Consider the following 20719-nt stretch of genomic DNA (forward strand, 5'->3'; position numbering starts at 1 on the left):
TGTAACAAAAAATTTAAAAACCCCTATGGGAAATTTTCCTGCTCTCTGGCGTCATCTGGTGTTGCATGTTTATAGTGCATGCAAATCATTTTTTCTTTACTAATGATGAAAGTAGGTTTGACGGAGACTGTAATTTGCCCAAGACTCCTCCCCCTACTAAATTTTACAGCTCAGCATGGTTTTAAACCAAGATTTGCTACACTGGAGCCCAGTGTTCTCCCAATACACTGCCTAATCAAAGAGGCAGCTGCATTTGATCTGATAACTATAATTATTGGCTTTAAGAGAAATTGCAAAAAGACTGTGATTTTAAATAAAAAGACATGTTCATGATAGAGAATAAAGGTCCTGCTAGATGCTCTATTCTCTCAGTACTAGAATTCAGAAGAATACTATACTGCACTTTTATTTACAATGACTTTCCTATGCCCTCTGATGGACAGTCCAGTTCTGCCTGACAATTGAAGTGAGCAAATGCAGCTTGGTTACTTTCATTCTAATGGAGGAATAAACAGATTCACCATGTTTTCAGTCGAAGAACTTGCCAGGGGATATTACTGCTTACTAGTACTTTGCACTGTTAGTGTGCAAAGCACATAGAGCAAGGTTCTTAAGACTGAAAAGCTTCATTATCAAATGCTCCATAAAAGAAGAGGTAAGATATTAGTCATTTGCTAAAGAGAGAGAAAATAGCAGTTATACAAATCCTGGCATGAACCAGCAAAAATTAAGCACCTGGATTCCAAATGATTTCAACGAGAGCTTATGATGTATTTTAGCCCTCTCATGTTGAAATCAATGGTTTGATATGCTTAATGTTACAGGGATGGCACCCAGTCTTCACCCCACCCCTGGCAAGAGCTGATTGACGTAACTGATGAAAGGAATAGATCATGCTAGGGAGCAATGCACATGGCTGAAAAGAAGAAAAGTTTAACGTTAGAAAACGGGAAGATGCCGCAGTGCAGATTTCAATCCCATTCCACGATTCTGGATGTCTAAAACATGTTGGCATGTTTTTATCCACACAACCCTGTATCCTTCATGCTGGATAGCCTCATCTTTGGGACATGGGTTGCCAAAAGATGCCAGTGGTCAATATTCAAGTGACAGTCAAGTATACTGTTTATGTTTACTTTTTAAAAAATGCCGGACACTCTGGGCACTGACGCTCTTGAGAAGGAAAAGACTCTTCCTACAATGACACAGACACACACAAACACAAATGACGTATTACAGGTAGGTGGGGACCATTATGGGCCACCACAATTCAGATATGCATTTTGTGCCTGAATAGTGGCTCCACAGGGCACAAGCTACTTTCTTAGAATACTCTGTGGGTTTCAAAAGCATTTTGACAATTGTCGTGAGGACCCACTAGATCAAAATGCAAGTCTCTCGTTAATACTTGCGATTTCCATCAGGATTCCGTACTTGCTAAACAAGATTTGTTAATGGATATGAGATAATGAACAAAAAACTATGGATGATTGGCAGAGAAGCTGAGGGAAGTCCAAAAGTTGAAATTTGTGAAAATGTTTGATATGGTGATATTTGTATAATGGAAAATTTAATAAAAATTATTATATAAAAAAGAGATAATGAACAAAAAACAAGAGGCAAAGGGACTTGTTTCAATATTAAAACAAAAAGCAGCAACAAAACCATAAGACACAGTATACAAGAGTATCAATAGCAGTGACAACATAGATGACATAAGACACTGTGTAGATGGTGTTTTGACAGTTTTCATGGCAAATTCCTGCTGTTTCTCACAAGTAGAGAAAGACGGTTTCTCTGACATGCAGCTGTCCCATGCAACAATCACAAAGAGAAATGGGAAATAAAGCACCCCCTTTTATTCCTTATGAAATTTCTGTCCATAACCTGTAGAAAATTGGTGCAAATATGTCATTTACTTTCTAAGCAATTTGAAAGCGAGTGAAGAATCATCTGAAAATGTCTGTCCGCAAATAACAGTAGTTAAGGAGCTATTTGCAAGAGTTTAGGAATTTGTTTGAAGGTAATTCATCAGAAGCCTTTCCCCTAAATTGGTGGCTTTTAATAGGGGTGTCCACATTGTTATATTCAATGAATGTAGACTTTGAGGACTGTGTACAGAAATAGTTGAGCTGTTCACTCGTACAATTTTTTACATGCAGCATTCCACAAGAGCATATTTTGTGTACCTGCAGCAGTTGAGCTATAAGAGCTTGTACCTGTGCTCAGTGCAATGTGTGGACAAGCTTATTCTGTTTCAAGAAACTCTGGGTTCTTAGTGAGAAGGTCAGTAATGATGAACTAGCTTCCCTGAACAACAGCTTGTCCACTGCTACTGCTCCTCCTCTGCGATCCTGGAGAGGATTGGGAATGTTCCAGGATATATTCTCAGTTAATTCAGGGCAACAAAAGTGGTTCCTGAAGTCTGGGCAGCATTCTACATCAACTGACTGTGCACATGAACTGGGGAGAAAGCACACTGCAGAGTGCACAGTTGTATTCAAGTGCAGATAGCTGCCACAGTTCCCCCATATATATATATATATATATATATATATATAATACAGAGCATGGGTTGTGCTCTTAACACACTGACATGAAAACTAGTGAATGCTTCAGGAATTGCCACCAATGTCATATAGAGGGAAGTGTAAATGTTTGACTAAATTCCCCACTTTCATGTATTTTGGACAACTCAAGCTTTTCCTTGAAGCCGAGACATTCTCAGAACAAATTCCCAAGCAGAACTTTGCATAAGGAAGAAAGGGGAGGGCTCACAAATCCACAAGGTTTTAATGTTCTTTTTCAAAAATAAAAATAGAAGCAGTGCCTCGAACACTTAGGATTGTGCCAAGAATATAGAATCTAGCAAGAGACTCATGAAATTGGTAGCAGCATAGGAGAGCCGCTTAAAATCCATCTTACATGGCTACTTAGGACATTAGCTTTCTTAACGTGTCTCATCATGGGCGTGTCGTATGATGCAGCCCCATGGCCCCTCATGCGTCCTTTGATGTATTCTGCCTACAAAGCGTAGCAAGATAGCAAGATTAGAATGGCAAACCTCCAAGATGGACAAAGCAAGAAGCTGAGGTAGAAGAGCCGGTGATATTCTTGTCTTTGTGGGGGGCAGGGAGTCTCGTGGGAAGCAGCATGGGTCAGAAACGCACCAAGTGAAGTCGGTCAGTGTTTGTCAGAGAGGAAAGAGGCATACGCTAGCACCAAAACGCAAAAAGTTAACACGTTGTTTGAAGTGTTTTCCCTGAGGGGAAAGTCCAGTGCTGCTACCCTCACTATAGAAATATATAACAGCACAAACATTAAAATGTCTGCCAAAGAAAATTGATAAGGGAAGAACTGGAGAGAAGACAATAAAAAGAAACATTTTACCTCCCAGTATACAGCAAATGACCAAACATTTACGGCATGTTTTTTAACACAAAAATTGTTTCAGGTCATTGGTATGGGAGCCCGGTGCCTTCCATATGTTGTTGGACTCCAGTTCAACTCTTAGCATCAAAGTTTGGCATGGTCAGGGATCTGCTAAGGACCAGCACTCCAGCAGGGCACCCGCTGAACCTCCCTTCACCACAACCAACCTGCTTGTTCACTCATCTTTTGCTCTGGCTCAGACAATACTGGTGATGTAAAGGATGAGATGAACCCTTGGGGGGTTTTGTGGGGGATTTTTGCGGGGGGGGGGTGTTTTCCATTGTATTCAAAACAGAAATAAATCATTTTAAATGCCAGGTAAGAGTTTAGTAATATAAACCAAAGAGAGAGAGAAAGGGAAAGAAAGAAAGAAAGAAAGAAAGAAAGAAAGAAAGAAAGAAAGAAAGAAAGACAGACAAGCCCAGGCCCATGGAAACATGAATCTGGATTACTTCGATCAGTGCTACTTTGTGAGAACAGAGACTCTGATTACACAAGGAGTTCCTCTCCCACTCAGTATAATGGGTGAGGCAGCTCCCTGTGTGTAAAGGGCTCAGTAATTGTTTCTTCAATGAGCTAAATAGGAAGCTCACCTACATAGGGACACAATACACAGAGTATAGCATCCACGTACCGCAGCAGACTTCAAAGGCCGTCAATACCTTTCAGAACAATCTAACCCCTAGGTCAAGAGCTTGATCAGGGATGGTAGAGTTGGAAGGGACCACGAGGGCCATCTAGCCCAAACCCCTGCAAGGCAGGAATCTTTTTGCCCGGCGTGGGGCTCGAACCCACAATCCTGAGATTAAGAGACACAAGCTCTACTGACTTCGCTAACTTTCGGGACGGGGTGGGTGAGAGGCTTTGGTGGCAGCAGTAAAACAAGGAGATATTGAAGTACATACACCAGAGTCCAGCACCCAGATGTGGATGCAAATTGCCCACTCCCCAGATATCAGATTGATGATTGGATGACCAGAGATAAGGAAATAATCTCCTCCCTCATTGGATCTGTATAGAATAGTGGAGGGGGGGGGTAGGCTCTTTGCTTGTACCGTATATTTATGTGCATATGAGATGGTGAGGTGGCCACAACCACGATTGACAGACAGCCCTGGAAGATTTGGCCAGAAAATATTAACCACCCCGATCTCAAATAAATTATCTCTAAAGCTGCTTTATCTGTAAAGTCAACATTACATCAAAATGATTGCAAAAGAAAATGTATGCCATATGGTTATAAGTTGAAGCAGCCACCTGTTCATACCTGGCTTGTAAGTTTGGACACCTCCTTGGCAAGTTCAATATCTGGACGTCCAAGCATGCTGACTCCCAGACCAGCTTCTCCACGAGCTTTGGCTTTATATTCAATCTAAGACGAATATATGAAATGTCAAGGGGTTAAAAAAACCAAAAACAAAACCCCCCTCTGGCTTCTACATACTGAAATGAAACTATTTATATGCATGCTGTCATATTGCCACAAGTTGCTGAACAGTTACACTGATAAAGTACTTACATCACTGACTAAATGGGAGACTTGGGTGGCTTTCTTAATATCAGGGCGATCCGCCACACTAGTGTAATGGAGCTTGGATTTGGCATCCTTTTTGTATTGGATCTAGGTGAACACAAGGATAAAGAGAAGCAGTTACTGTTGTGTTTTCTTTTTAAGGAAAGAACAAGATCCTTTGGATGATAATGTTTTCACCAGAGCTATTGTTGATGCCCACCACCCATGCAAAAACTGCATACGTTTCACTGTAATGAAACAAAGTCTGCATGGAAAAGCTACAGCCACCCATGTCAGCGTGTGTTTCTCCTATAGCCCACGGCTTCGAAAGGATTATTCCTTAGATTGCCCATCCAGGGTTTAAATGAGGTAACTGGAGGAAGAACTTACAGTGCTCTGATTCTTTGCAACTTCCATGGCGTGTTTCACATCAGGAGGCTCCAGCATGATTGAATAGTCTGACTTGCCTTTCTCCTTGTGGAATTTCTTTTTATAATTTGTCTGTTTCGGAACAGAAGAGAGTTGTGTCACACATTCTTCACCTGAGGCTTACTTTGCCGACATTTATAATAAGAAACATAGGTGATGACTTCTACGCTTAAGGAAGACAGGTGCGCATTCGTGTGGGCGCTCACACATGCACTTGTAGGTTAACTAGCTTTGTTTCCTGATCTGCTGCAAGTTTTCCTCTACGGTCAGAAGCTCTCCACATTAAAAAGAGAGAGGGAGAGATTCAAAGGGCAGCTACATAAACGAGAATAAAGTTGACTGTAAGGACTGGTCCCTATGTGGAAAGCCCATCAGTCAAAAACACTTTGCTTACAGCTGTCAACAAACAGATATTGCATTGAATGGGTGTTCCCCTGATGATTTATGGCTATTTAATCCAGCAGAGATTTTCGTCAGTCAAACAAAGATCAAGGTGATCTTCAGTGATTGCTCCTTCCTCCACCAACCCCATGCTCCTGCGTGCTGGGGAACCCTTTGGAAGAATATAAAAGATGGGACACGTACCCAAAATCATAGGGGGCGAGCACCAAGCAATTACTTAACCTATATCTCAATTGCTCCATCCATATTCTATTTACAGTTATTTTAAAATGACTAGAAATAATTAACTGCAATGAACCCAATTTTGCATATGTTTATACACACACACACACACACACTGTTGTAGTTCTTCAGCCGCTACCAATGCCACTCATTTCTATCACACTCTTTAATTTGTAAAGCGTTTCAAAACCTTTGCTCTATGTTCATAATCAGGTCCCTTACCAACAATTAATTCAAACAGGCATGGATCGCGCAAACTCATGTCAGAAGAAACAATTTCTAGATTTGACAGCCTACAGAAATATATTTGAAGGCATTCTCTCTTTTTTTCAACACGCTAAGCTTCCATCTACACACGATTTCAGAAACTCTGTTCAACCACGTTATTAAACTTATGCTGATATTTAACTATGTGAGCTGACAGGCTGGTGTAAGTAACATCAGCCCTGGTGAACAGGGAGCAGCACCATTTTAGTAAGGCGTAATTAGCATGAAGTATAATTTATAATAGAGCAACAACAGTTTCCATCACCGAGTAAACAAAACAAATGCAAGCGTCAACTCAACCGGTGATGTGACTATAGTAATGCAAAAGCAGTTTACCTCACTGACGTTCTTGGTTACGTTTTTGACATGAACAGTGTCTCGTGTTTCTGGCAATTTTGTAAAGGAGCCATGTGGCAGGTGCTTCTTAACATGTTCTTTGTATTTGTTCTGGTGATGAAGAGAAACAACAGTTATTGAAGTAATATATATTTAATAAGGAATAAATGCTGAAAACTGGAGAATTACATACACACATACATACATACATATATAAATAATAAATTACCTCAGACACAAGAGCACTAACAGTCTTTGCAAGAAGGATCTGAGGAGTATCTGGAACTGGGTGGATAGTTCCCCTTTCCTTGTTATGCTTCTCTTTATATTTTAACTGGGAAATGAAATGGAAAGGTATTAGTTTCAAGCAGTGTATAATAAACAGGGCTACACAAATGGGCTCGCCAAAGCCAAGAGCATGTGTTTTATTCTGGTGTGAGTCTCCATCCTTCTCTGGACTACAGAAAGGCAGGAGCTAGCTCAAATTTTGCATTAACTATTGGAGAGATTGGAGGACTCTGTTCTAAAGTCAGAACATAGTCTGGGGAAATGTCTGCCCTTCTTCCAGTATGAGAGAAGAGTGGTGGATTTCCTGACATTGTACTGAGACCTGGTGATGTTCAGTGTGGCAGAGACAACTCTATGCCCTTCAACCAGTTTGGAGTAGGGGCACTGGATGGCTTTAACAATGCAATTGTGCTGGGCCCTGGAGATGTTTGAAGTACATCCAGAACCCAGAAAGGCACTAGTAAGAAGACAGTGACTTGGGCTGGTTACAAAGGCTACAGGAAATTTGAGGACCCCTGTAAATCATGGTAGGTATTTCTTTCCTTACCACTATTACCAGAACTGAACCTGACATTAAAAGGTGTTTTTGTTATCCAGTACTGAAAATGTTTCTCGGTGTGATTTGTTTGCCACACCTATTTAGAAAAGTACAATCATTTGCTAAGGTTTACATGCTGATCTGAGTGTCCAAGACTTAAAAAGGGGTGGGGGGTGGGGAAGCTTCCATTAAAAGGATTTTAGAATACTCACATCACTCGCCAAGATTGCATTCTGCAAAGCCAACACTGTGTTTTTGTCATCTGTTACAGATAGCTTGCATCCTCTATAGTACTCTCGGTCATATTTGTAATCATACTACAAAGAAACAGGAGAATAAAAAGTGTCAGAAGTGCAGCCTATGGCACCAGAGGCATGTCTTGCTATGTCAGGAAATAAAATGGGTGCATGTGGTTTTAGTTTCCTTACATCACTCTGTTGCAAAGATGATTTGGCAGCTTGGATGAAGTCCGGTCTGTCCACAGTCCAGTGCCAGTGAGCCTTGGCAGCTTCATATTTCTTCTTGTAATCCAGCTGTTCAAAGAGAAATAGATAAACAATGTAAACGTAGACTCAAGCCATTCTTGTAAAAGGGTCACCATAAAACAAGAGTGAAAAGGATATTTTTGATTCCCCAAAATAAATACGTAACTAAATGTTTGGTGGTGCAGATGCAAACTTCTATGTCTAGGAATTCTGACACTCCCCATAAAGTTTCACTTTCCCTTAGCCATTTATGTTGGCCATCCAAAGTTGAGCAGTTGATAAATCTCCTATTTTTACCAGTAAGCTGGGAGCGCAACCCCCCCCCCCTACAATATGAGTGGGCTATGTTTGCCATGGCTTGCGGACTGTACAAGGCTGCAGACAAACAGGTCTGCCACTTTCTACTTTTCCATCCATATCTGCCTTTTTCTCGCTCTTCTACAGAATTTTAGCTCTGCTTGTGCTGCTGTGGAACAAGCATGGGAAAAGGCATAGCCTTAAAAGGAAAAAGACAAAAGATTAAACAGGTAGTGGGTTTTATGTTTGGAACGACCACATTTTCTTAGCTGTCAGGAATACAGCATGTTAAAAAGGATGGTTTGTTCGTACATGGCTCTTTCAGGAAGTTGGAACCTTGGGATTTGCACCACCTACAATTTGTACTCTGCCCAAAGGGATGGGGGTGGACATTTCTCTATCCCACACATATCTAAAGTTGGCATGAGATGCACTGCCTCATCCGATCTGGCTAGGAGTTTCCGTAAGCGTATGGAAATTAGGCACCGAAAGAGGCCTCAGCTGAGTGGGACCTGGGAGCCCTACTCCCTCAGTTTCCTTTGTAAGGCTTAGTCACCAGCAACAATAGCACTGGACTCACATTGCTGTTTACTTTGTAGGCCTGCTTGGCAGCTTTGATATGAACAGAATCCGGTACAACGTTGCAGTGAGACTTATTCTGTTGATAGACTTCTTTGTATTTCAGCTGTCGAAAGAACAAGAAGGTTAACGTTGCACATCTCTTTACACGGCTAAACAGAAATCACCCCAGGGAAAATTGTGTTAATCTGCCCTGGTAGGTCCAAGGAGGCACTGAATTTAGCGAACATCTGAGCAGTGGAGCCCCATTTGCCCTAAGAGAACAACCTTCGCTGCATTAAGGGTCCTCCTCCACTGGCAGCCCCCAGCCCCACCTCCCACACTGTTCCAGAAGGTTCCCCACAGCCCATCAGAATTGCATGAGGGTTGTGTTGGGAGCTGCAGGAGAGAAACAGGGATTTGGCAAATGTCACTTCCGATTTTCTGCCAAATGGGAGAGCCTGCTCCTGCTGGTGGAAACAAAGTCTAGTACCAACCCATAATACGTAAGCCTATGGGCATTTCTCTTAATCCCCATAAAAAGGTAAGCAATCTGAGTGGTACATAATGTGTAAATATGAGAAAATTCATTAATAAATTCATTCATTCATTCTCCTACCATGAATCTATTGTTTCAACAAGTATTGGCTTACAGCAAATAACCATACTTATAAACACTGCTATGAAATGTGAGCTACCTTGAAAATAAAGAATTATATTTAAATAGTCTAAGGCTTAGCTTTTATAGTGACGCAAACAAAATCTAATATGTATCATCTTACAGACTAATGAGCAAAAAATGAATTTGGAACTTTGCTAGACACAGTTTATATAGAACGATTGGTCTCACCTGAAGTGTAGATTTGCAAGTAGGGATGCTGGAGCCAATGAGCTGAGTCATGTCCTATCCCATTGGCTCCAGCATCCTGCGAGGTAAATGATAATGTTTACTTACATCGCTTATTCTGTCCTTGACCTTCCGTACGTGGAGTAACATGGGAGTATCATGGATTGTGGTATATCCCTTTGGTTTGGCCTTGTTATATTCCAGTTTGTAGAGGATCTGGCAGCAAGAAAGGGCCAAGTTAAGTACAAGCAGTCATTAGAAATAGCATTTTAATTTCTTTTTAAAAAATACCCAGAGTGAACAAATATGTATACAACAATATGTATTGTTGTAGTTTACCGTAGACTATCTGAAGGAACTGGAGAAGGCCTGCTCCATCCTCTTTCCCATTCACTCCCATGGGTTTTCCACTGATGTGCTGAACAGGACTGGATTGGAGGATATATCTCCCCAGTCAGAACCTTACCCACCCAGTGCACTGTCCCAGCCTCCAAGCTGGTCCTGCTTGTGGATTTCACAGCTGGTTGGCCAGGATGCTGGACTGTGATGGGCCTTTTGACCCGATCCGGCGGGCTTCTTCTTACGTTCTTCTATCCTTAACCCACCCTCCATTTGCAGGAGGAAGCACACAGTTCCTCCCCATCTCCTAGTGAGCTGTCTCCTACTTGTAAACATGGGGACAGGATGTCCAAATGCTGCCCAGGTACACACAGTCTTGCTCAGGTGAAAAACTGCATGCTTGATTGCGGCACTAAAGTAGGAAATCAGCTAGGCAGTTTTCACCTTCACGATCTGAGCACTCGCTACACAGGCAGCATTGGGATGTTCTGCTTCGGCAGGTGGAACTGGTAGAGAGAGGGATGATGTGCTAAGTGTTTAGGGTCATAATCATGGCTATTGGGCTTGGACTGCAACCCTTCCAACCATTGCCACTTATCTTATCTGGACCTGCTTTTTACTCAAAAGTCTGCATGAGCGCATCCTCCTGGTAAGCTTTCCACTTTCCTAACGTATGCTTTGAAGAGTAGGAAGAGCAATGGAGAAAGCATGGTACATTGTTTCTTACACTAAGTATGTAACCTCTCACATGTGGGTGTGCTACTTGTGCCCAGCCAGTGGCTTCCTATCTACAATGGAGAGAAGGCAGAGGGTCAGGGCAGATTGTGGATGGAAACATGGGTCGGGTGGTGTAGGAGGATACTGGCTAGTATAAGGAAGACGCCAGGCTCAATCCCTCCATAGGTAAAGGTAAAGGTAAAGGGACCCCTGACCATTAGGTCCAGTCGTGGCCGACTCTGGGGTTGCGGCGCTCATCTCGTTTTATTGGCTGAGGGAGTTGGCGTACTGTTCCGGGTCATGTGGCCAGCATGACTAAGCCACTTCTGGCAAACCAGAGCAGCGCACAGAAACGCTGTTCACCTTCCCGCTGGAGAGGTACCTATTTATCTACTTGCACTTTGACGTGCTTTTGAACTGCTAGGTTGGCAGGAGCAGGGACCGAGCAATGGGAGCTCACCCCATCGCGGGGATTCAAACCGCCAACCTTCTGATCGACAAGTCCTAGGCTCTGTGGTTTAACCCACAGCGCCACCTGCGTCCCTCCCCCCCTCCATAGGTAATTGACCAATTTTTGGGTTAGTCACTCTTTCTCAGCCTAACCTACCTTACAGGGTTGTTGGGATAAATTAGACAAAGCCAATTTCACCACTCTGTGCAACTTGGAAGAAGAGTTGGATGGGTGTGGAGCTGTCCCAGCTACCCCCAGCCACACAATGCATCTGTCTTCCATAACACGGTGCGTCCCAGATGTTGTCAGACTGCAACTCCCATTGACCTCAGCCAGCATGGCCAATAGTGAGAGAGGATGGGAGTTGTAGTCCAGCAGCTTCTGGAGGGCACCAGGCTGGGGGAGACTGCACTAAGCAATTGGTGGTTGCTGAAGTTCCCAAACTCACTCATTTGCCTGAGCATTTTTAGGCAGACAGTCCTTGTTGCTGTTTCCCTCAGCTTCGCAGTTCCTAACACCAGCTCTGACCCCAAACTGGCAAGCTGTGTTTCTCTTACTGTCCTCTTCCTCTCCCATGCCATCAGTCCGAAGAAAAACCCTGGCTATCCCCATTGTTGTCACACAAAGATTAGTCCAGAAAGACACCATACTGTTCCTCCCCCCCCCCCATTGGTCATGACAATTTCCACACTTACATCACTGATTTGCTTGTTGACTTTCGTCGTCCGCAGGTGTTCCGGAGTATCCACAATCGATGTAAACTTGTCCTTCTGCTTTTCATACAGCTGTTTGTATTTGTACTGTGGAATTTTTTTTAAAAAAAGCAGCAGTGAATGGTGGGGAATGACAGCAAATCAACAACAACACCCCACCACAAATGCACATTTTAAGAAGAGTCCTAGCCTTAGCCTGCCTGTTCCAGCAGCTGTCATAGAAGTCAACCGAAACTGTGTACGTGGGGGGAGCCAAGCCCACACGATGGAAATGCCGGAGTTAAGCTTGCTTTTGGTTACGCTGACTTCTAAACAGGTCAAGTGTGGGGCAGTGGCTGGAGGACTAGATTTGGACATGGGAACTTGTATCTAAACACCCTTCAGCTATGTGCTTCCAGGGTTGGCCTTTGGCAAGTCATCATCTTTAACTTATCCCACAGACTTGATGCGAGGATAAAAATGGGATAATCCTTTGCATCACCCTTCCCCGGGCCGGAAGCAAACACAGTTCCAATAAAGGAACTAAACTAGCAGGGTTTGCCGCTAGTGGATAAAACCCCAAGCTCTACGATCGCACTAAGAAATCAAAGGAGCCACTTAGCCGAATAAGAAGAGTGGGTGAGTAAGCATTTAAAAAATGGGTTTAAGAAGAGTTTCCCCCTCCCCCCGCTCAGTCAAGCCCACAAAGTCTACTGCAGGGGTAGGCAAACTAAGGCTCGGAGGCCGGATCTGGTCCAATCGCCTTCTAAATCCGGCCCATGGACGATCCGGGAATCAGCGTGTTTTTACATGAGTAGAATGTGTCCTTTTATTTAAAATGCATCTCTGGATTATTTGTGGGGCATAAGAATTCGTTCATTATTTTTTCCAAAATATAGTCCAGCCCCCCACATGGTCTGAGGGGCGATGGACCAGCCCACGGCTCAAAAAGGTTGCTGACCCCTGGTCTACTGAGATGAATGAGGTTCTACCAGTTTATGACTGTGGACGGCAGCCCTGTAGAAACTCTGGTAAAGTTTACTGAGTTGATTTGTACCTTTGGCTAGTCTCTTCATACAACAGTAAGATAGCTTTGGTTAACCATGCACCCAATCGACATTTAAATTGTAGCATGGGGGTGGGGAGCCTTTGCAATGTAAAACTGTTACTGGTGATTATGCTGATGACTTAAAATATATGAAGTAATGCAATGAAATGTATTCATGGGCATTTCTCTGCAGAACATTCTGTGCAGCTGAAAATCTTGGTCTAGCTTATAGAAAAATTGGGAAGCCTTAGCAGTTGTCTAAAAACGATGCAAAAAACCCCGCTTTTTAAAATGTTGCTTCATTTTCACTGCATGCAAATACAGAGCATGCAAGACAACATATAGCATGCGTAAAAGAGGGGGAAGAAATGCATGGACAAGGAATCGCAACACATACAAAATAATGTCAAGAATGCTCTAAGCAGGGCTTGGTGATCAGTACCACAAGTAAGAAGACATTTGTATAGGTTGGATACAGAGAACCCAGTCTGTGTTATAGTTAATCCGGTGTATTTTGCTTGAAGGAGGCTGGCACTCCAAACCTAACCATATCTCCATGCAAATAAATTTCATTGATTTCAATGCAAGTTACTTTTAAGTGAATGTGCTTAAGAACACAGCCTGGCACCCTGATTTTTCCTTTTGCTTGGAAGATCAAGAGGGTTCTCTGGCTGCAGATCAAGAGGGTTCTCCTGCCCAACAGAATTTTACCATTTTATGTCCAAATACTTGCATCTTAATTTGATTGTGAATCCCAAACCTCTAGAGTTTGAGTGCTATCTAATGCACCTGGTATTGGAGCTTTTCATGGATCCACATGTTAACTTACGTCCAATTTTGTAACAAGAAGCCTACAATCCTATGCACACTTACCTGGCTCTCCTGAATTGTGTTGTACAATGCTGTCAGCATATCTGGTCGCAGAATTTCATTACATCCATGTTGCAGGAACAACTTGGCACTAGCCTTATATTTTTTCTGTGCATGCAAACAGCAACGAAGCACAAAAAGGACTTATGAAGACAAAGAACTACAAAAAAAGCTCTAGATCCCAGAACAATGAGATTTAGGCCTTTGGGATACTTGTGTATTCTCAGAACTGCACCAATGCACAGCATTCACCAGGGGCAACAGAATCAACAGACACAGAACTGAATTTTAAAAATGGAAAAACGAGAGTATTATGGTGCCATCATTATGTAATAATCTGGTTTCCACGCCATTTTCCTTGTAGCACATTTTTGCCTTTGAGCTAAATGGCGCAGAGTTCATTCGTTTCTAGGTTATCTTTGCAACTCGACTGACATTTGGTGGAGTGACTTTGACAGTAGATTGGTGCATAGTTTGTGAGATCACAAAGTATGAATAGGCTCACTCAAAAAGCTGCTATGCTCTTTTGGGTGGCAAAGTACAGATAGGCTCACTCAAAAAGCTGTTGTGCTGTTTTGAGTGGCAAAGTATAGATAGTTCCAGATACAAACAGAGGGGAAACCTTTGTCAATATCATAGGCAAAACCTATGACATCTTTGACTCCAGGCATTTCAGGCAGGTAAAGAAGTGGTCATCCAAGAGTGACAATAGCCAGATTCTGGGTGTTCTGGCCAGCTCTGTCACAGTACCTGACTGCTTAGTTCGCCTCCCAATTTGGCCAGCAAGGTTCTAGGGTCATCCACCACAAGGGAATACTTATCCTTCTTCTTCTCATAATCAGATTTGTACAATTTCTGTTCACATCGAACAGTAGCAAAGTGAAAAAGTGGAGGCACAAAGATACATTGAGATCAATGCAAAAACCCATTAAACAAATCCACCCACTTACAGAGTAACACCATAAAAAGGAGAACGGATATAGGCAATAGAAAACACAGAGCTATAATAGCTTTTACAGAGCAATACTGTGCAAGTATTACTGAAACGTAAAACTTGCTGGTGGATCTTACTCCTAAGTAATCACGTAAAGGGTTGGAGCCTTAAATGTATAACACTAAAAGCCCTTTAAATCCTGCACTGCCATCCTCCATTTAGTTATAGTTATAGTTATAGTTACAGTTATAACTCTATGCATTTATCACTTGCATAAATTTAGTATAAAATATATGCACATGCTATACTATAGTTCTGCATATAGTCTAGATTGGGACCTAGCTACTATTTATCATTCTTTATGTCTAAAGTCAATGGATAGAACAAACACCATTAGATGTACTGTTGGATAAGTGTTAAATGGTTCTTGTCCTTGTATTTGTATTTAAAAAAAAACAATAAGAAAGAAAGAAAGAAAGAAAGAAAGAAAGAAAGAAAGAAAGAAAGAAAGAAAGAGTACTATGTGTAAAGACCACAATCTAGGTAAAAGGTAAAGGTAAAGGACCCCTGGACAGTTAAGTCCAGTCAAAGGTGACTATGGGGTTGTGGTGCTCATCTCACTTTCAGGCTGAGAGAGCCAGCGTTTTTCCACAGACAGCTTTCTGGGTCATGTGGCCAGCATGACTAAACCACTTCTGGCACAACGGGACACCGTGATGGAAACCAGAGGCTTTACTCAGAAATATATCCCATTTAATGGAATTTGCAGTCCTAGATTCTCTTTCTTATTTTGTCTAACAAATTTAAATGGAATTGCAATTTAGAAGCCTATAGTTCTACTTACCTCATTCACCAGCTGAGTAGCATACTTAAAATGCCTATTAATTGGACTGTCAGCAACATACTTGAACTTGGACTTTATCTTCTCAAATGACTCCTTGTATTTACACTAGAGGGACATAAAAGACATTTTTTCTAAAAAAAAACCCAACCAACTAATCACTATATGGGTGTGATAAAAACACAAAAAGCATACATTTAAAAAATCAATCAGGTGTAAAGGCGTGAAAGAAACATTGCAGTTACTTCATGTAATTATCATGTCAGTAAGTGTGATATTTACTGATTTGTTGCTGTAACTGCATCTGTTTATCTGACAGCGCCGGTCTGTACGGCACTGCAAAACTGGAATATGATACAGTGTTCCAAAAACCTGCTAAAGCTCGTTATGTTGATAATTACATAAATATTGCAATCCCATGCAGATTTGCTCAGAACTAATATTCAGTGGAGATCACTCCTAGGTAAGAGAGCATAGGATTGCAGCAGAGAACAGTTCAGACCAGACATAGTAGAGGATAGACTCAATTACCAGGGAAATGACACCATCCCCTATTTATAAAAGGATATGCTGATGTGTAAATAGCACCTCCAAAAATAGAAGGCACAGTGGGTTTTTCACAGTGCTTTTTTTTTGTTTTTAAAACAAGGTGCTAGCAATCATATCTTGTTATGCATATACTTTGTTTAAAGTAATGTGTGATCTTGCACTGTTGCCCTTTGTTTCTGTGGAGCCTCAGTAGATATTCCCAGATAGCTGGGCACTTTATATGTTACCATACCAATGATCTTTCGCCTCTGCAGTTATTGGGCAGTTCAGTCAAGCTGTGCATGCTTAGGTTGGCTGCGGACAGTTAAAACTAATGACAAATCTTGTTTGTTCTGAGCAGAGAACTGCTTTATAACCATGGTCGACAAAAGAGGTTTAAAGACTGTCTCAAGGCAAATCTTAAAAAAATGTAGTATAAACACTGACAACTGGGAAACACTGGCCTGCGAGCGCTCCAGTTGGAGAACAGCCTTTACCAAAGGTGTCATGGGCTTTGAAGACACTTGAACTCAGGACACAAGGGAGAAACGTGCTAAGAGGAAGGCACGCTTGGCAAATCCACAACGTGATAAACTCCCACCCGGGAACCAATGTTCCCACTGTGGAAGGACGTGTGGATCCAGAATAAGCCTCCACAGTCACTTACGGACTCATTGTTAAAACTGTGTTTATGAAAGACAATCTTATTTGGCTACGAGTGATCGCCAAAGAAAGAAGCAGAAACATGGTCTCAAACTTTTTGTCTGTATTTGCATGCATCCATCCCTACATGCAGTGCCTCACCTCAAATAAATATAAAATATGTGTGCAGAGCAAGTTGGGGAACAGACAGAGAGAAATTACCCTCTTTAAGATACCAGGCAATATAGAACCACACATACCGGACTGTACAATGTCTTATTCTTTTCTGCAAGAAGAAGATCAGGAGTATCCCATGCATAACAGCCAATGCCTCTGAGCCACGTTAAATCTTCCTTATATTTAAACTGTAAAAGCAAAATAACAAGAGCAAGGTTTACCACAACATGAGACAATTACAGGAGAGCACAATTTTTTTATATTTATATCTCAAAGCCAGTAGAAAAATCTCAGGCATGGGATTATGTGGATACTTGGGATCGTAATGATCTAAGTATACAAACTTGGAGGTAAGAACAATGGCTGTCACTAGAATAAAGTTCAAGGTAAATGTGCTTAAGGGTTGAGGTGACAAAATGACAACTCCAATCCACATAGTCCTATTAGGCTCAATGGGACTTTTCGCTGCTCTGATGGAACAAGATGAAATCACAAGTATGTGCTGTTTCTATCTGGTTGCAAATGTGGGCATTTCTGTCAATAGAAATAGATTTGACTGAATTAACTTCCCTACAAATTAAATTGGGGGAGGGGGTGATAGTACAAATGGGCAGTGTTTATTGTTGTCGTTTCAACCCCCATGGCCATAGGTATCAATGGGTATTCTCAGCTAGATAAATGTAGGGCTAGATCAGTTTTTAAATATTTGCATTTAGCAGAGCAATGGCCTTTAAAAGCTGTAACAACAACATAAAGACTCCCCCCCCCAAAGAAAACCAAGAAAGACCATGCGGCTTTCATGCTTGCTTCTGCAGCAGCTGCTCACACCTCCCTTTGAAAAAGAAAAGCTACCTCTAAGAGTTAGTGGCTGAATATGGACAAGGGAGGCAGCAGAACTTCTCTTTGTGCAAGTGAAATATGCCTTCTGCTTGAGCAAAGGGGCTCTTTAGATTCCCACCCAATCCTCCTTTCAACATATCTGCTGTTAAACAAGGAAAACTAAATTGCTGTTAGCTGCTCCTCATTATGTGGCTTAGATATTCTTGATAGAAGTGAAGTTTAAATTCAGAATTCAGTTTAACGATCCAGGGGAGCCTGTCTCCAAAAGGCAGAAAACTATTAATCATTTTTTCAATGCATTTTGCTCCCCTCAAATAACGCATTACAGCCTATTATTTTGGAAGTCTATCAGCATGCAATACCCAAGTGTCAAGGTTGATCCACACTCACATCACTGACTGCATCGGTGACGGCACGGTGGTGGAAATGGTCTGGTCGATCTGGGATAGACCTCCAGATTCCTAATTGACTCATGTAGTTTTCTTTGTATTTCACCTACAAAAAAAAAGCATTTGATTTTTAAAATAAGCAACACACTAATCGCCTGATATTACAGGGTTGACATCAGTGATGGTGTAATCCTATACATGCGTACTCAGAGAAGCAACTCCCATTGTGTTATTTATCCGTTAAACTTCTATCCTGCCCTTCTCCTGAAGGAGCTTCAAAGAGGCAATGGGACTTGCTTTCTAACATTCAGTGGAACTTGCTTCCCAATAAGTGGATTTAGGTTTGAAACCAGAATGTCCTGGCACAGCTACGCCACTTTATATAGACAACAGAGCTTAGTGCATGTAGGAATTTCTGGCCAGTCCATGTAACACACGGGGAAACAGTCAGAAGAAGTGGAAGTGTGACAGAAGCTCAGGTGGAGAATGGGGCCAGAGCACAAAGTATAAGGGAAACAAATGCTATAAAACATAAAAAGAGGCAGGGTGGGCCAGAATTAGCTGAGGCTTTGTGTTAGGAGGACCAGGTGTCAAGTAGACTATAAGGCCTGATAAGACAGGGGTTGTACCTGAGGTCACCCCTGCTTTCTCTCTGAAAGGAATCACATCCACCAGAGGCATGACCAGGGGTACTTACATTATATAGGAAAAGGGGAGGTAAAGGAGTCTGAAGTAGTGGGGAGAGAGAATAACCAGTGCCCCATAGTATATATAAATAAGGTAAAAGGTAAGGGTAAAGGGACCCCTGACCACCAGGTCTAGTCGTGACCGACTCTGGGGTTGCGATGCTCATCTTGCTTTATTGGCCGAGGGAGCCAGCATACAGCTTCCGGGTCATGTGGCCAGCATGACTAAGCCGCTTCTGGCGAACCAGAGCAGCGCCCGGAAACGCCGTTTACCTTCCCGCCGGAGCGGTACCTATTTATCTACTTGCACTTTTGACGTGCTTTTGAACTGCTAGGTTGGCAGGAGCAAGGACCGAGCAACGGGAGCTCACCACGCCGCAGGGATTCGAACCGCTGACCTTCTGATCGGCAAGCCCTAGGCTCTGGTTTAACCCACAGCGCCACCCGTGTCCCTACTCAGGAATATGCATATATATATCCAATATACATACTTTGCTGATATCATCAGTGACCTTGCGGTGATACACAATATCCAAGGCATCTTTCACTGTGTGGTATTTACCCTTGGCTTTCTCAAATGTTTCTTTGTAGCGCAGCTGATAAAAACAAAATAAAACAAAAAAGTATGAAGGCATCAGTTTTAAAATGTAGCAAACATTATTTTCACATTTTCCTCAGAGGTTGTAATAGACAGGTAGAAAAAGCAGACCATCAAGTCCGCTTTATGCATATTATAAACAGCCAAACAATCCTAGCTTACTCCATGGTGCTCCTTGTAAATGTAAATCCTACTCCCCATTTAAGTATAGCTTTAATTTATTTAACTTTCTATTATAACCCGAGTTTTGCATATTCTCCTGTCTATTTCAAGACAAGAGTCCAGATCAAGAAACCATATTATCTAACTCCCCCCCTCCTCAATTTCTTCATTCTTCTTCTGCTGCCAACACAATTATACTCAAAAGTATCCATGTGGACAGAAAGGGTTGCGTCCATCTGAAACATGGTCAGAGCAGACCCACTGGAACATGACTAAAGTCCATTGGTTTTTAGTGATTCTACTCTGAGTATGTTTTAGCTGGATAAAACCCAAGAAGCCAGATTCAACTAGCCTAGTGCAAGGACTCCCACCAGTTCAATGGGGCATTCCCCCTCCCCTTGCATGCCCCCCACCTTTCCTAAATCTGCCTTGGAACATCGAGAGAACCCACAGCCTAGTGCCCAGGAGGAGGAGAGGAGAGACTGAACAAATTAGTATGATGTTGATCTTTACCCCAACAATCTTGTGTCAAAACAGATTTATATAATTTTTTATGCATTATTTGTATTAATGTTAGTATGTAAGATTTCACAGGCAATGAGAAATAGACTCCATATGAATGTCAGACCAAAGAAACTTGATCTTATGTGCAGTTGGCTCACTCCTCTGTGCCACTGCTTCTCAGGAAGAACTCCGTCACAATTGTTATAGAACTATGAATAGTTGTCTAATGGCTGCTGACTCTTTTGATCCCTTTCCATATTAAAAAAAAATGCACCATGAGTATATAAGCCATACAGAGCTAGAGAATAATCCAAATAAGTAAATGATCTGGAAGAATTCTCACTGGTTTCAGGTTCAGTTCACAGACCTTTCCTGAACATTACTCTACATTCATATCTAGACCACATAAAAAACCCCAAACCATTCCATTTTCATCGGATACTTACATCACTGGCATTCAAGTAGGCCTTCTTAGCTCTAATCAGGATTGGTGTATCAGCGACAGTTACATACTTGTGCTTCAGTTTCTCATATTGGGATTTGTATTTATTCTAAATTAAGCAGGGGGAAATGGAAGAAAAAAATAAGTACACCAAGGTGCTCACGCGATACAGCATTAACTGCATGCAAGTGGGCACTTAAAAAGACACTCGGATGTATGAGTTAACTAAAATAAATTTATTCATC

General features: G+C 42.0%; 1 protein-coding gene across 49 annotated transcripts in view; it reads right to left on the minus strand.

Annotated features, from left to right (window-relative positions):
- Window positions 1-20719, minus strand: part of NEB (nebulin) — a 159629-nt gene that overhangs the window by 28862 nt on the left and 110048 nt on the right. For 44 of the 49 annotated variants that reach the window (XM_081004277.1, XM_081004276.1, XM_081004275.1 and 41 more), the window contains 17 exons: window positions 20479-20583; window positions 19260-19364; window positions 18084-18188; window positions 16937-17041; window positions 15510-15614; window positions 14482-14586; window positions 11817-11921; window positions 9723-9830; window positions 8790-8894; window positions 7856-7960; window positions 7640-7744; window positions 6831-6935; window positions 6602-6712; window positions 5336-5446; window positions 4952-5053; window positions 4700-4804; window positions 2926-3024 (listed from right to left, as the gene is read on the minus strand). In XM_081004277.1, coding sequence (XP_080860403.1) covers window positions 2926-3024; window positions 4700-4804; window positions 4952-5053; window positions 5336-5446; window positions 6602-6712; window positions 6831-6935; window positions 7640-7744; window positions 7856-7960; window positions 8790-8894; window positions 9723-9830; window positions 11817-11921; window positions 14482-14586; window positions 15510-15614; window positions 16937-17041; window positions 18084-18188; window positions 19260-19364; window positions 20479-20583 — 1791 coding nt within the window. Of the gene's footprint in view, window positions 1-2925; window positions 3025-4699; window positions 4805-4951; window positions 5054-5335; window positions 5447-6601; window positions 6713-6830; window positions 6936-7639; window positions 7745-7855; window positions 7961-8789; window positions 8895-9722; window positions 9831-11816; window positions 11922-13734; window positions 13840-14481; window positions 14587-15509; window positions 15615-16936; window positions 17042-18083; window positions 18189-19259; window positions 19365-20478; window positions 20584-20719 lie in introns of all 49 variants that reach the window. The other 5 variants (XM_081004289.1, XM_081004268.1, XM_081004288.1 and 2 more) reach the window with 3 other exon arrangements.

Source organism: Podarcis pityusensis (genome assembly GCF_964106645.2).
Source record: "Podarcis pityusensis genome assembly, chromosome: 1".
Taxonomy (NCBI): Eukaryota; Metazoa; Chordata; class Lepidosauria; order Squamata; family Lacertidae; genus Podarcis; species Podarcis pityusensis.